Source organism: Haliotis asinina, chromosome 6 (genome assembly GCF_037392515.1).
Source record: "Haliotis asinina isolate JCU_RB_2024 chromosome 6, JCU_Hal_asi_v2, whole genome shotgun sequence".
Classification (NCBI taxonomy): domain Eukaryota; kingdom Metazoa; phylum Mollusca; class Gastropoda; order Lepetellida; family Haliotidae; genus Haliotis; species Haliotis asinina.
Window position 1 is genome coordinate 12,010,957 of NC_090285.1, and position 16,799 is coordinate 12,027,755.

The following is a 16,799-nucleotide window of genomic DNA, read 5'->3' on the forward strand; positions in this document are numbered from 1 at the left end:
GTAATTAACTAACCTGGTATATACGCTAATATTATCATTTTATTTCTACATATATTGTTTGCAGATACTTCGATCGATTTCACCTGTGCGTGTATATCAAGAACATTGACGTGTGTGAACCTCGCGGGGATGGTATATCCAGCAGGGAGAACCTTCTAGAAAACATCATCCTTAGGGTCACCGTATGGATTGTCGCAATCCTCGCCTGCTTCGGCAACTGCGCTGTCCTCATGGGCCGTTTCATCCTAAAAGAGGACAACCAGATACATTCCTTCTTTATCAAGAATCTCTCCATGGCGGACCTTCTGATGGGCATCTACTTAATGGTCATCGCTGTCCACGACATGAGATACAGGGGACGTTACCTCTCCTTTGACCACCAGTGGAGGGACAGCTGGGGTTGCGATGTCTGCGGCCTCCTCAGCACCGTCAGCAGCGAAGTGTCGGTTCTCACTCTCACCGTCATTACCCTGGATAGGTACCTGTGCATCATGTACCCTCTGTCTGAGAGAAGGAGACACCTACGACTTGCTTATGTTCTTATGGGATCCATCTGGTTGTTTAGTCTCGCTTTGGCGACCATCCCCATCGTTGGCCTCAACTACTTCGGGACGTACTTCTACAGGAACAATGCTGTCTGTATCCCTCTGTTGCTTCATGAGCCTCGCAACAGAGGGTGGGAGTACTCGGCTTTTATTTTCCTGGGAATAAACATGGTGTCTTTCGTGTTTATCGCATATGCTTATGTGGCGATGTTTGTGTCCATACGGAGATCACGTATGTTGTTCCGGTCAACCAACGAGAATCAAGAACGGTCCCTGATGAAGAGGTTTTTCTTCATTGTAATCACTGACTTCGCCTGCTGGGTTCCAATCATTGCTCTCAAAGTGGCTGCACTATTGGGTAAGGACATTTGAACTGAAGTGTTTTAACAGAAATTCCAAGAAGACAGTGTACACTGGGTGAAACTAATTTATGTTGTTCCCCTCTGTACAATTGCGAAAATGATGGGGTTGGCGGGAGGGGTGGGGGGGGGGGGGGGTCGATTCCCTACATGTATGGGCCCCTTTGCGGATGTCCCCGCAGTGACACTGTTGAAAAATGGCAAAAGTCTGACTCCCAACTAGATGATGCGAAGGAGGGCGTAAAATGTAGCTCATTCACTCTAAGGCACGAGTACAAGAATGCATATCTTCATGTAGGTGTCCGAAACATGGTCTCATTCCAAAACCCTAGATCATCCATCATTAGAATTCGACTTTTTATTTTGCAGGCTTCAAAATTCCTGACTACCTTTACGGATGGGTAGTCGTGTTCATCCTTCCAGTCAACTGTGCTCTGAACCCCCTCCTCTACACCCTCACCTGCACCATGTTCAAACAGAAGTTTCTGTACAGCCTCTCCAACCTGATGTGGAGGAAGAGGAGTATGTTCGACTTCAACAGCTCGGATAGTTCCACATCTAAGAGCAGGCTCTCAAGACGGAGCATGCCAGACATAGAGGTCAGTTTGCAATCCTCATATTGGAACTTAATCCTTTTATTTATATGTTACCCGTTTTGAAGATGGTGATTCCATGTACAGGAACCTTATTCCATTAGGTAAATATTATCAATTCTGAAGATGTCGCTTGGCAATCCACACATAGGAACTTTAATCACTAATGTTTAAAAAAGTAGGGGATCTTCATTAATATTTTTTATTTACGATTAAAAATATTTAGGACGTTTGTCGGAGTCAGTCAATGTTGATATGATATTGTTGAATGTTTTGAAAGTGCATTAACATTTGCACTTCCCTTTAACCATAGATATTTGAAATGTAGTCGCTTTTGAAAAATAATTGGTGTATGGCATGTAATTTGGATGTATACGATTTTCATTTTAAAACAAACGCATAGAAACAAACAAATGTGTGATACAAGATGAGTGTCAAAAGTAATGTTCTAAGTTATTTCTCGACCTTCTTAAAAAAACGTCAAAATCAAGAATGCGAACCCATGCACGTGCATGGGGCTACTGCGTTATGCACGTGCATATAATGCGTTGAGTTTAGTGGTGGTAATAGAGGAAAATGGTGGTGCATTCATAAGATGTCTGTACTTGAAACGCTCGTTAACGTTTACACTTCCTCTCCAAATTGAAAGTTCATTATCACATACTTTTTTTTGGAAGAGTATAACATCCATTTTGAAGTTCAAATCACAATCCATATACAGAAACATTACTCACTTATGCAACTATTCTGCAAAATGATCAGTTGACAACACAGACACAGAAACTTTAACTCTAAGTTTAAATGTTACCTATTTTGAATATTATGTTCAGCTTTTCATAAACAAGGAAGTAAAATGGAATTTCTATTAGGTGGTATTCGAACACCACATACATATGGATCAGCAACGCTAATATTCCACAACTATGCACGGAAAAGAATTTAATTTAGAAATCCATGGAAACCAAACTTGTAGCATTTTTGTTTTTGTATGTTTTGAATTTGTTGGACTCAGCTTATGAAATGCGTGACCGTTGAGTCATATTTGTTACCATTTCTTCGATCCCTGATTCCAAGTGCCAGAAAATTAAAGAAGTGTTGTATTTTCAGTACACCCTGGTTATACTGATTTTGGTAATAATGCCATATATTTCATAGTCGCTGTTGCTGAGGATGTTAAAGTTTTCCGAATTGATGTAGATTAGAGATAAGCAGTAGAAAGGTACCGTGAATGATGGAGCTTGAGAAATGAGAGGGGGCATTTAGTATTGTAACATTATTTCCTGCTGAATAAATATAGGCACAATGCAGTCACATTTGCATGTAAATGTAACCTTGGTACCAAATTTATGTAATTTGATTTTACAAATGCATTGATCAAGGTGTGACACTCAACTTTCTATATCTTTTTCAAGAAAATCTTCTGTTAGTTGCATCGTTATGCTGAATAGGGCAGTAGGGTAGGATAGTGGTTAAATAGTCTTCTCTCCTCACGCCAAAGACTTAGGCTGTATTTCCAACGGTTACAGCGGTTGAGGCCCATTTCTATATATTGTTAAAATAGCAAAACCTCTCTCTTATTGTCTCATTTTCACTCTTTATGTTTGTGTATCTGTGTGCAGTTATTTGTCGCTTTTCTTTAACAGTTCCACGATTATCATCACTGAACGATCAAGTCAAATGCCAAGGATCGGTTCGCTGAACCAAACGCCTCTCTATTTCTCACATGATAAACCTTAGCCTACTTTGAAAACCTTTTCATTCCTGACAGAAATGGTTAATTGATTATACGCCACAGTGTTCTATCAGTAAACCAATCTGACATGCAATCAAGCATGTCCTCCAGCCTGGCTACCAGATCTATTTAATTCTAATTTAAGTTTTCTATTATGCAACGCTACATCTGGTGTGTAATTATAAACTCCTATTTCAGCTTGAGCATTGCGCACTCCGAGAATCCGGACTCAATAACACATGGACTGGCAAGATGAAGTACAAATATTCTCACGGCCGAGTTGTCTATCCTAACTGGAGTGGACAACAATACGCGCCCAGTGGCTACAGACCGGTGAAATTGGCCATATAACCTTTGCTGTATCAATCACAGCTTCCAACTGGTGAAGAATGAGTTCAGCAATGGCGTTTCTTAACAGTTCGAAAGGATTTCAGGAACACACATTCGGGATGATGCCATGCACAGGGTTCCTTTCCTTGAGAAGACAAATGGAAACAATTAATAATTATTATTTTTGTAATAATATACAGATATGACATTTTTCCATATAACGACAATGGACGAATCCAGCTCAGCGTGTTCCGTTTCTTCACAAGACGGAACAGTTTTCGACCTGAGACGTGCCGCCAAGAAAGGCTGTGGGATGGTGTTTCTTGAAGAGGCCGGTGAAACTATGGTACATTGAAATAGGACTGCCTTTGAGACTGGACATTAGCATGTGGACAATGTGACACTGATTATTGATTTAACGGTGTATTCGATTTTCTCTGAATATTTTTAATGAACATAATATCAGAATCCCGTTCCACATAGCATTCGTTACATGACTTTATGCTTTACTTAGAATGCCTTAGCGCTACCATTACTCTGTGGACCGAGAACCAGGCCACGTGTTTCGTGTAACCGTAGCCACTGACAACATCTCACCTCTTTCGTAACTCGTATACAGCCACACTGAAATTGAAATTTCGGGGAATCAGTTTCTAAATATGGTCATTAGGACATGTTGTGGTGTACTGTAAGCATAACAAAAACTATATGATTTCGTCACACATTGTTCTACGTCCTAATGAAACCTCAAACATTTGCTCCACAATCCAGTGAGTTCTGAATTCTTAAATGTAATAGCTTAAAACGATGAATCTCTTCACATAGTTTACACGCACACATGATAAGGCAACCTTTTACAACGGCTTTCAATCCTTAGTGAATCCTTAGTGAATCATTGTATCATTTTGTTTTAACCTTATATTTTGTTATGTTGTTATCATTCCACATAAAGCATGGCGTGAATGCTTCGCAGTTCTGTTTCAACATTAAATGGAATCAAGTTAATCAATGTTTATTTGCATGTACAACTACGGTATTCTGACTATTGCTCTCATTTAGTTGTTGTAGAACCGTCATATTTCCTCATACAAAGAGTCCAGGAACCTTTCCACGCAGCGTTCGTAGCAACACGTCATTCTCAAACAAGTGATGTAGAATAGAGTTTACGACATGCCGTAACATTAGGAGAGCTTTGTGGATCGGGAGCTTGTCTCTGACCCACAATCGCACTTAATAAAATACTAAGTAAAAGGGTTTATATAACATCGCTCACTCTTTTTAAATATCGTCATCATTTTCAGGAAACATTGACCCTATGCCATTAAATTTTTATCAAAATATTAATACTGTTCAAAGCGGCATTAAGCCCACGCATCCATGCTTTGAAAACGGACGTTGTCATTTCTTTTATCCGTCTTGCAAAAAGTGTACCATTAGGATGTGTCATCCTTATAAGACCCTTTTTCAGTTTAAGAGCTCATAAAAGGCTTAATAGATGGAAAACCTTGTGCTAATACTGTCAAAGTTTCTTACCTTTCAAAATTATATTAAATATTTACATATACTTTACATAAGTTATAAGTTAAACCCGTACATCCATGAATTCCCTTATTGTTTTACGTCTTTTCTTCCAAATGAAGTTCTTATTGTCGTAGAAGTACATATGGACCTATTTTCGCATTATGACTGAGCCCCCGCCGAACGTGGGCCCGAATCCAAATTTCGACCTCATCCTGATCCCCATTGCACATTCGATGATCATGTTGTGGATCACTGTATTGTCTGGTCCAGACTCGATTATTTACATACCGCAGCCATATGGCTGGAATATTCCTGAGTGCGGCGTAAAACTAAACTCAGTCACTCCTGGTTTGGCAGAACCTTATCCAGGTTCGACGGTTCATCCAAAGATCAAAATACACTTGCTACGCATCACTTTTTCTTCAGATTTGCATTCTATATCCCAGTCTACGAAAATGATGGAGAATGAAAAAATGTTAATATGCTTATAGTCAATATACACGCCTAACCAAAAGATCGGATAATCGATCAAGGTGCCACGGTCCAACCTATTCTGCTGTATTTCGCTAAAACTGGCAGCAATGATGGTATTTCCAGGTATGCAACACTTCCTGACAGCCTGTACATTTCTGTAAGTTAATTAGTCGGATCAATATCACCTCCCACAAACGCCTGATTCAATAATGATGCCGTCGAGTTGTGCTTGCAAACTAGGCATTCTTGGACATTATCTTCGCCCCCACGTCGTACCATTTTATTTTGTTACTCAGTTATTTTAACTGACGGAATCTCGTTTGATATTCTTGTTACATATCATATAAAAAGTAATTGGATGTCCCTTACTTTTTTGAATGACGTATATCAATGTACTTGAATCGTCATTTTCATCTTAAGTATATTTGACTAGTCCTGTTCTTGTTACCCACCTGAATCGCTTCTTCCCAGATCAAGCTGATCACATGACGTCATATGTGACGTCAACTGACCCCTCGTTCAAAGCCACGTATAAGTACCGTTTGGGCTACGTTTGAGCCTCATCATTCAGTCATATTGTTTCAGAGGTATCTGTAACTCTCGGATTTATAATTCTGTGGAGGCTTATTGTCTGACGATACAAGGCGTTTGGGGATTTGACTCTTATTATCTGTATCTTTTCATACGTCGTGCTGAAATGGTTACATTTGTATATCAGTTTCAATGAGACAAATGAGGTATCACCTTCATGGTGGTGGTGGCATAGCTTTAGAGCGACTCAGCTCAGAGCGAGTTACACCATATATCAACACACTAATTGAGTTTGAACATTGTATTCACTATCTAGATATGATGACATCGCCATGAGCTTCCCATCTGAGTTACCCCCCTTGTCTGTCTGACAAGATGGCTGCAAGGTAAGTTAGATGGTCTCTTAATCACTTCGCCTATGAACGTGCCTTAAACACAAATTGATTGGCGATTACAGTATACACGTTTGTGTCGAACTAACGGTTCTCTCGAAGTACATTTCTTTATTCAGTTATAATTCGGCTGTACCGAATTTCGGATAACTCGAGGGTCCTTTCGACTTCGACACAACGGTGATAAACCGTTTCAGTCTTGTCTCCACGACTGAATACCGGGTATAATTTTTTGATATCTCTTTTGTATCTGAACCTCTGTGAAGAGATCTGAGGTACATATCAAACACTGCCTAATGACTACTGCAGTATTTAGATAGAGTGGAAGCTGTCTAAACCGGCACCCATTGGGACTGAAGAAACGATCTGGTTTAGACAATGTGCTGGATTGTAGAGCTGATGATAATTGTACAAGCCACGGATGGGACTAAGATTTTATGCCGGTGTTGACAACTTGCCGGATTGGACAGATTTGACAGCTTCCGCTGTAGTTAAGTGTTTAAAAGACGTTCAGGAGAACATGAAGATATCTGTGAATACAATTTCTTTCTGGTTTGACACTAGAATTGAGGGCTACTTCATCACTGGTTCAGTAGCTAAAAGGAGACTCAGTGGCTGATAAAAATAGACTAAAACAAACAGATAATAGTGATGCTGAAGACAAGAATGTTTCACACAAATGTCAAATTTTGTTGAATTAATGCACGGTGGAATATATACATGTATAAAGTATCAAAGAAGGAACTGCGTTCTTTGACAGTTCGAATCTCATTACACTTTAACAAAACTGTCAAAGTACGCCATTGATAAATTTGCGACGAACAGGCATACATATTCTTAATGGCTTCATACCGAATTTAAGACATTGCTATAGTTGCACATGCGCATTAACGTCATACTTTGAATGGCCTGGTGAGAAACATGAAGCGATAATAAATATGTGTTACGTTGATATGATTATGTATATTGTTGGTTAATAAATTGTTTAAATACCCATTACTGTTTGTCAAATATAGGGCGTGCAGCTTCCGAGGCTAGCGCTCTGTCGTCACATTCATTGTGACTACCTACATCATGTGTCGTTGTGATTTTGTTTTAATAATGTTAGTAATATTATGAGTGCATTTCTGTGACGCCACATTGCACTTCTACCATGCCGCAAGATCATTATTACTCTAGATCTTGTTTACATGTCTGTATGGTCAACACTGATCTTCATTCAACTTGATCTATTATCTACACCCACCCCGAAGTATTTACAGAAATCTTACTCGATGTATCAATTCGCCTACACCCGCCTAGGTGTCTGCACCTACGTCCACATTGATGTATTCACATACACCGACCGATCTAATTCTACAATTACATCCTCCCGATCTATCTACTATTGTACATCCACTAATCTATCTATACATGTTCATCAACCCGATTTATCTAATAGTATCCATGGACATCCACCCGATCTATCTACTTAGGTACATCCATCCAAATTATCTATCCATGCACACCCACCCGATGTATCTATTTCTCCACGTCCACCCAAATTATCTATCCATGGACATCCTCCCGAGCTATCTACTTATGTGAATATGTATCTATTAATCTGCATTCACCAACATTATATATCCATGTACATCTACCCGATTATCTAACCACCCAAGTTATCTAACTATCATGTCAAAACATTGATTACAGAACAGTCTCGTTTCCTGATGACTTGGTTCTGTCCTATTGCGCAGCTTAATGCGATAACCAGTCCAGTATATTTAGACTATGTCATTTAACTGGACGCATAGATATTAATCAGTGTGATTTGATAAGTTTACGCAGTTGTATATTGCAACACTAAGCTCCATCTAATCCTAGTAAATACGCCGTACGGCGTGCCATGTTGTAGAGCGAGCTCTGATAAACAGAAACCTGGAAATATCAAAACGAGGCTCTGCCGCTAGAAAAGGTTAGAATAGGTTAATGAGACTTATGTTTCGGTATGTCCATCCACTCGATTTATCTCTTTATGTACATCCGCCCTATCTATCTATGTAGGTACATCCCCTCAAATTATCTATCCATGTACATCGATCAAATTTATCTATCCGTGTGCATTGATGTCTACACATTCACTATGTATGTGCAAACATGCCCGATAAAGGGCAGCCTAGCGTTCGGTCGTTTCGCCGAGGATCCAGGCTCGACATGGTTCTAGAGTGTGAAGCCATTTCTGTGTCTCCCGCCGTAGTTGTGCTGAAATATTGCTGAAAGCGGCGGTAAACTCTCTATATTCACTCGCTTGCTCACCATCTATCTACATCCTCCTTGCTATATGAATCTACATCCACCCAAAGTAATCGTCCGTATCTACCCCAGTATATCAAACTGTGTTCACCCCAAATTTGTCCATCTAGCTACGCCCTTCCCCATCTGTCTGTCCATCAATATATCTACACGCATCTGAGTCCGTGATGTATTCTTCCCAATCAATATGCACCATGATCGATCTACCTAAGATCTGATTATCCATCTAGATCCATCCCTATCTCTGCTCATCTATCTGTATAAAAAGATGTACATCCCGTATATCCATCAACGTTAAAACGAACTGGGATCACGAGCTTCTATCTCCATTTTTATGTCCAACCCTATCTAAGAAAAATATGTCTATAGGAATCTATATTTTGCGGAAGTGGCATCTCAAGAGCTGGAACCTCGATTCGAAGTTCATCTGGCTACCATAAGGGCAAGCTATATCGTAATGGAACGGTGTCCAGTAAGTCACAATACCCTGAACTGAAATCCATCCGGTTCGAATCCGGCTTGACCTTGATCTGGCCTTGTCGGCTTTGTAGTAGGATAATTACATATGATTTCCTTCGGCTTTTCTCAAACATCAAAACAACTCGCCTTTATGCAGCTGATCTACTGTTAGAACGAACTGTACCCAATTCATTCGTTTGATTGAATTTGTCACCCAGAAAGAGAAAAATACTATGAGATGTACTACCTTCGTGATTCACCAGCTGTCAGTTATTGTATTTTTATGGCAATTACCAGTTAAGAGTTGAGCATTCCTGTCTTCTGCCTTGATGCTGATTCCCTTCTGCTCTTTTCAAATATTTAATCTTACGTTGTTCTTTTATAAACTTTATACTTTATGTGAAACTTGTGAAGGTTCATCTCATCCAATCTATCTAAAACAATAGAAATATTCCCCTACGTCTCGTTTCTTAAACGTTTTAAAGTCACCATCAAAGTGTGTGACCTTTAATGAGATGTAAAACGCAGCACACTGCAATCAGCGTCCTCTCAAGGCGCCATCTTTAATCACATTTCATCTTTCACGACTTCGTTTTGCTTGATTCAAAGACGCTTACACGCGTACGTTGACCTAGGGGACGTTAAATGAAACCTTGGACCCTTAAAGTAATTCATCATGTGAATAACTGCATGATCATTGGCATTGTGCGTGACAGGTTTCTTGTGAATAGTGAATAAAGTATCGTTACTGGTTAGGTATAAGGGTTGGTGTGTAATATACAGACTGTTAGCACCATGAAATTGGTTGGTAGGTTGGCTGGTTAGCTGGATCTTTAACACCGTGGTCAGTAATATTCTAGCTACATGACGACAGTTTGTAAATAATCGAGTCTGAACCAGACAATGCTGTCATCATCGATCTACGCAACTGGGATACGATGACATGTGTCAACCAAGGCAGCGAGTCTAACCATCCGATCCCGTTCGGCGCCTCTAACGACAAGCATGGGTTCCAGTTTTAATCCGGATCTCCGTGCATCAAACTCCATGAAGATTCATCACGACTACTAAAAGGACTCTAACTGCTTTTAATTGTAGGATATTTATGTAGAGCACATATCCATGCAAATTCTGCTTGCTCAAGTCGCTGGTATTTATTTCCCTCTATCATTAGATGTACGTCTCAGTGTCACATCGTGGTATCAGTCTCAACTCACTAGGGAGTATACAACTCTTGCTGCCACTAGGCAAGAGTTATTACATGATTACACTGTAATACGGAAAAACACTGGATCCCACAGCATGGCGTTACAACAAATAGAGCTCCGATGAGGTCATAGAAAATAGGTCTAAAGTTTGATTATTTTTAAAAAGTTAATATAAACAATTTTAATTAGCTGTAAAGTCTCGTCTGACAGGCTGTGTTGTTCTTCAGATCAAAGCATGAAAGTAGTTAACCGAGATCCAGCCTTTATTCATCCCAGAGTGTAAAGAGTTCTCTCAAGGTACTGTGTTGATTTGAGGAAAGAAGACCGTCGAAAACAGACAGACAAAACTCATGTTTGAATAGAAGACTAACAAATGTCAGCCTTTGTAATATCCCCTGAGTAATCGTTTGAACGAAGTCGGCCAAGGTCTTATATGTCAACATATTTAAGCGAGTCTGCCTCACGGAACTAAATAAGTGCTTTTTCAGAACGATTGGTCTGGGGGGATGGCATTAGAAGACTGACGTCATCAGCCCTAGTTTATGTCTGCGGGGCGATGGTGTCGTGAACATTACAGAAGATTGAGGTTGTTAAGGAAGCCTTCAAAAACGAAGATTAATCATTAACTGATTAAAATAAGATCATTAACTGATTATAAATTAGAATATTATCTCAGAAGTTACTGAGTGCTCATCTAGGAGATGAGTGATTATAATAGGCGAACGTCGTTTACCTTGCTTCACTAACTAGAGAAGTATTGTGGAAAAATCTTCAACTTACATGTTTCCAGTCTTTTCGACATGTTATTTTCTCCAAAGGCCGAGTCGTAATACATGCCTACAATATGTTGCATGGACAACATTATCTCTATAACATATCTTTAGAAGTCATTAATCAATCAGTCTCAATTTCTGTCGAAAACATAATAATTCTACAAACGTTTGAAGGACAAACTGGGTGATAATGGTATGAATATATCATCAAAAGACAATATCATTACGGACTCAGCTGCATCTAGAATATATTTAATATTACAGACTAAATAATTTAAAAAGTGGCTTTTGAAAATTAACATTTTCATTTGAAGGAAATGTTGTTCGTAGGTCTGTCGATGTGGGCCACAGAAATGCGTACACAATGCTTGATGATGCTTATATCGGAAAGGAATTACTGACTTGAGAGACTTCTAAATATCTCATATGATCATGCATTCCTGAACTGCATGCTAAACATATATATGGTAAATTTTCCCAGCTAAGTAAATCAGATGTAAACAAAACTGTTGGGATTTCCCTATGTCTTAATGTTCATGTATCATGGTGAACCTGTTTGAGCAATTACCATATTATACAGAATTATTTGTGATTGGGACATATAGCTTTAAAAATATGAAACATTGGAACTGTTCAGTAAGTTTCTGTTGAAACCGTATATCAATTTAATGTTTCTTCGCATGGCAAAGACACATTGCAACACTGTTTCGACAACAGGATCTGTATTGAATCCTTACAGCTAAAACATGCTGCATTAATATTTTGCAGACTTGTCTCGTTAAATTAAAAACGTCAACACGATTGAATGCACCCTTTGTTTTCAGATTTGCCTTGAAGAGGTACACAGAGTGTTTGAAAAGAGTGAGTCAACATAGATCGAACCATTCCAAATTTGATTAAAATCTTTTAACTTTCAAATTAACTCAACACTTGTATGAACGGACATGACATATTTAACGATAGTGAAAAGGAATATCCAGTTTTGACCATCCTCAGGTGTGTTTTCAAATACAATGGTTGTCATAATTAATGTATCCGAAAAACATGAGCCGCTGATAAATGCAAATATGCCCGTGATCGTTTGATGACCCTCTGGCTATCTCCGCCAGCAGAACCATCGACTCGATTCAAGTGGATTTTAATCTAAGTGCAAATGGGCACCCGGTTTTGACTGTTCTCAGAAATAGATTCCCTTTCAAAATTTCATAGCCAGTTTGTTACAAAACCGTACCAATGTATTACAAGCTACAAGGAGTTACAACTAATATTCGTCAACAATTTTCTCATCTCTCTTTTTTTCCCGTTTTCCCGTACTAACCCACTATCTAGATATGGCACATTGATATAGAGCACTAAAATCGTTGTTTAACAAGTTACCATACGACTGATGTTGTTTTAAGACATTTAGTGACACGGGAGTCTGTACAATCACTGTAACAGCCGAGCACGGTTGACATACCCGGAGGGAGTCTCAAAACCGTACTCCGAAGATTCACTGTCACTGTGGTCACTAACATCACTGTCAATTGTCAACCGATGGCCTGGGCTGTCTTGCATAACGTCTCCAGCATGAGGATTCCATATCACTCACAACTTTGGCTACGAACCTGTCCCAAACCTTCTGTGAACTGTTTCCAAGACTTTGAGTCACAGGTTTTTGAACATCTAATAGTTTGAATGTCTCGTTTTGTCTTCTTACAATAACACAGATCACCTCGATGGGGTTCCTGAAACAACGCAAAATACAAACAGCTCTCAGAAATCACTGAAAAGAACTACATTCAGCAGCAATAAAAATGTTCGCATACCATTATTGCACAAAATTCATTGCATTCACTATTATTACTGACTCCGTGACTGAAACATGTATTTAAAACCTGGACAGGGCCCGTAGTCAAGAAGAAGAAGCACCGGATGTCATCCTTAATTGCTGATCATTTCTTACGCGTCAGACTGGCTTGCTATAGACAGTGAATTCGACAGAGGAGCTTCTCTAATAAACCGGAACTGTCAAGCTATGATTAAATAGCCAATATACTTTCTACTTCTTTATCTTAGCTAGCTATCGTAGCTAGAAAAGAAACAACCAGTGAAACGGTCTTCTCTACTCATATCTCCAGCTGTTTATTAGAGGAGTGAAATCAACTGTTCAGCATTTAACTTTGCCGTCACATGCCAATGGAAGACAACACGAAACAGGAAAAGAAAGTGACAGGTAAATACTTATGTAAACACTTAATTAGCATTAGGATGAGCTTTGGCCATCGTGTTTTAAGTTGTTGTTGTTTGTTTGTTTGTTTTAACTGAGCAACTTCTCAAATACTCAACTCACTTGCATACTATAAACAACTTCGTAAACCAGACATGAGCACGTCGATTCCCCTACAAACAATGCCCGTGAAGGATGGAACAACACATTCTATAATTTCAGTTTGTACATACCTGAGAGCATCCAGTGTGCCTGTCCTGTATACAGACACGTGCCCTGATTACTGACTCCACGTGGCTTTCATCCAGACGGTTAGAAAGTGACTGAATCTCTCTAATCATCTCCAAATTATCCACCACGACCTGTGGATGTCAAGTCACGTTGGTATCGACATGACTAACAACAGGAGTCATTGTTCTCATCCTGATCAGCGGTCGTGTCTGCAATCTTTTAATCATGAATCGCAGACTCATTATTTCTATTGAACAAACATACAATACATACGTTCCAATCCCATCATTTATTACACTGTAGAAATAATGTAGTGAGTGAGTGAGTTGGTTTGACTCCGTTTACTAATATTTCAGCAATATATCACGACAAGGTACACCAGAAATGTGTTTCACACATTGTAACCAAGTTGGGAATCGAACCCAGATCTTCGGCGTGATGAGCTGCAATGTAATATGAATAGGTGAAATTTGGAGTCATAGGAACTTTTGCAACGTGGGCAGAGTATCATGGTATTTTTGTGTTGTCATTTGTCACTGACCTAACGCAGCGCTAACGACAGACCATGAACATATCGACCGCAGATATATGCGCGAATAGATAAGTTATTACATTAACGTAATTTTCAAATAACAGACTCTGATAGTTTTTCAGTGCAGTAAACTGAGTACCTTCAAATGCTTTATTCGTGCGTACAGGAACTTTTGCTGCAAACGCTTATGTTCAGTTTTTAACAAGTTCTACTCATATCGCCATTTGACGCCACTATAATAACAATCCCGGTGCATTCGAAAGGACGTTGTTGGTTTGCAGTAACGCACGCATTTGCGACTGAACGATTCGTTCTAAAATTTATTCACTTGTCATTCCTGTAGAAATTCGGCTCCTTCCACCGGCAAATGCAGGACTGGTTATATTTTTGAAAAAGTTTTCCCCACGTCAACTCACGACGCCACAATAATCGCGATTGTGTCGCCATCGAACATACGGTGTTGTACAGTGAAGTGGACATTTGCGACTGAAGGGTTCATTCTTAAATTTATTCTGGTGTTTTTTTCCTGTAAGAATAGTTCATGCTGGTATAAAACCATAAACTGTGACAACCAATGAATAAGTGAATATTGAATCATATCATTTATTGAAGCTGTATCTATGATGTTTTCATTGGTGTCATGTTTGACCTTTTTCATAACTCCACTAAACCATGTTATCCATCTTTCATGACATTTCCGAAATGGCAGAATAAAAACACTAAGAACAATTATAATGTTTATTGAAATTTCTTTGACAAAATAAGCTAACTTTCACGACGACTTCGTTTTCCTCAGATCCTTGGAATTGGTTCCTCTATAGTGATGTTCTTGGATTTTCGTGAAACTAAAAGCACTCACGCATAGTAATTGTTTTGCTCGGGTTCAGTCAGGACGTTTATGCAAAAGAGGTACCGAACCTATGTCTGTTTAAAACAGGAATCGTAAAGAAACTGCTTACAATTTAATGACAGTGAGTGAGCCCATGTGGCGGTTCGAAACCGAGTCTTCGGCCTGACGAGTGAAAGACTAACCACTCGACTATCTCACCTCCCCTTTTCCTTTCACTAATGGCTATAATTATAAAAATAATTAGTGTTGCTTCTATTTCATTTTGTTATCTCGTGGAAAACATCTTTCATATTCAGCGACTCTCCAGACGAGTGAAAATGGTTTAAACCCTGATTCACGGGTATGGTGCGAAGGAAAGACAAAAATCGGTGCAGCAATGAATGTTAAGCCAACATTGTCTGAAAGGTTGTGTGTTCAAACTAAGAAAAATATTAATAAATCTATGCGTACATAGATATTTAGAATTAATGGATTGTTTGAATACACTGATTTATTTAAGACGTCGAAATTCAATAAGGTGAAATAACAAAAAAATAAACTATTGTTAAACGAAGCACATAACTAACAAGACGTTTTTCCGTTTGCTCGCGTCATTGACGTATTGTGAAGCAGGAATCTTTCGATCAATGATATAGTCATGCTGGGTTAGAAGGTTCATTGCGCATCTTCATGACACATAGGGTAATCACATTAGTGGGATTAGAAGTAAATTCCACAAGCATGCTGCGGTCCTAATCAGCTCCAGGGAGGCACCTGACAGTTTTTGTTTCAAAACAAACAACGGAACAATGAGATGGCCTTCGTTGTTACGGTGAGATAATCAGGTTAATTCTCTGTGATAAAATAAAACACTAGCAATTTGTAAAGAAAAAGTCAACACACAGTTGAGTCACTGTGGGAGATTTACTGGTTTGGTTGTTGCTTAATGGTGTTACAGAAATATTGCGGATATCAAGTATTGACCGGAAAATCACCACCATTATTATAGATATAATCAGTTGAGATACGATGACACGTGTCAACCAAGCCCGTGCGCCTGACTACCTTACTCTTTCAGTAGCTTCTTACAACACGCACGGTGTGCTGAACATCACTTCTAACCCGGATCTTCACAGGTTCTTTAGTGACAGAAAATAGCCATTTCTGTATATCATGTTCACTTAGTTTACTTCATTAGTGAAAGTGCTACTGAGGCACATTTCTTGTTGGCATTTTCTCTTGCAAGTTTTATTTCGTTTGTGTTCTGACGCATCTGCATATTCAATTTTTCAGTCATATTTTCCTAGGGTTATTTAAAAAACTACAGGAGTTTGAACCCAATTGAACCCTACTGTAGATCTTTGCATGGCTTTCACTGTGTTAAACTGCATAACCCCACCCCCCAAAAAAAAACAACAACAACAAACAAACAAAAAAACAAACAAAAAAAAACAAAACACAAAAGTATGTTTCGGGATTTCAGTAGTTGTGAAAGGTAGACACGATGACCAGAGTTGTTACAATATTGCTCAAAATGAAATCATGGAAGTTGACTAATGAAAAGTCACACAAACCTGTTATTTCGCACTGAATGTGTTAGGGCAAATTTAGACATGAAACATTCGCTGTGCTGTGAAAGGAATATTCGGTTTGTTTCTTAACAAGGAAGGAAAGATTTCTACATGATTGTGTCAACCATGAAGCACTGTTTGTTACCAGCTTCCAACCTGCCAATCAATAGTATCATATTAGTGAAAATATCTGGCCCCGATTTCTCGAAACAAAC

General features: G+C 39.0%; 1 protein-coding gene across 1 annotated transcript in view; it reads left to right on the top strand.

Moving 5' to 3' along the window:
• The window catches only part of LOC137288082 (relaxin receptor 2-like), a 34,805-nt gene extending 30,241 nt beyond the window's left edge, over nt 1-4,564 (top strand). The window contains exons 16-18 of the mRNA XM_067820457.1: nt 65-903; nt 1,274-1,503; nt 3,428-4,564. Coding sequence (XP_067676558.1) covers nt 65-903; nt 1,274-1,503; nt 3,428-3,580 — 1,222 coding nt within the window. The 3' untranslated portion in view covers nt 3,581-4,564. The remainder of the gene's footprint in view (nt 1-64; nt 904-1,273; nt 1,504-3,427) is intronic.
• Nucleotides 4,565-16,799: the final 12,235 nt, after the last annotated feature.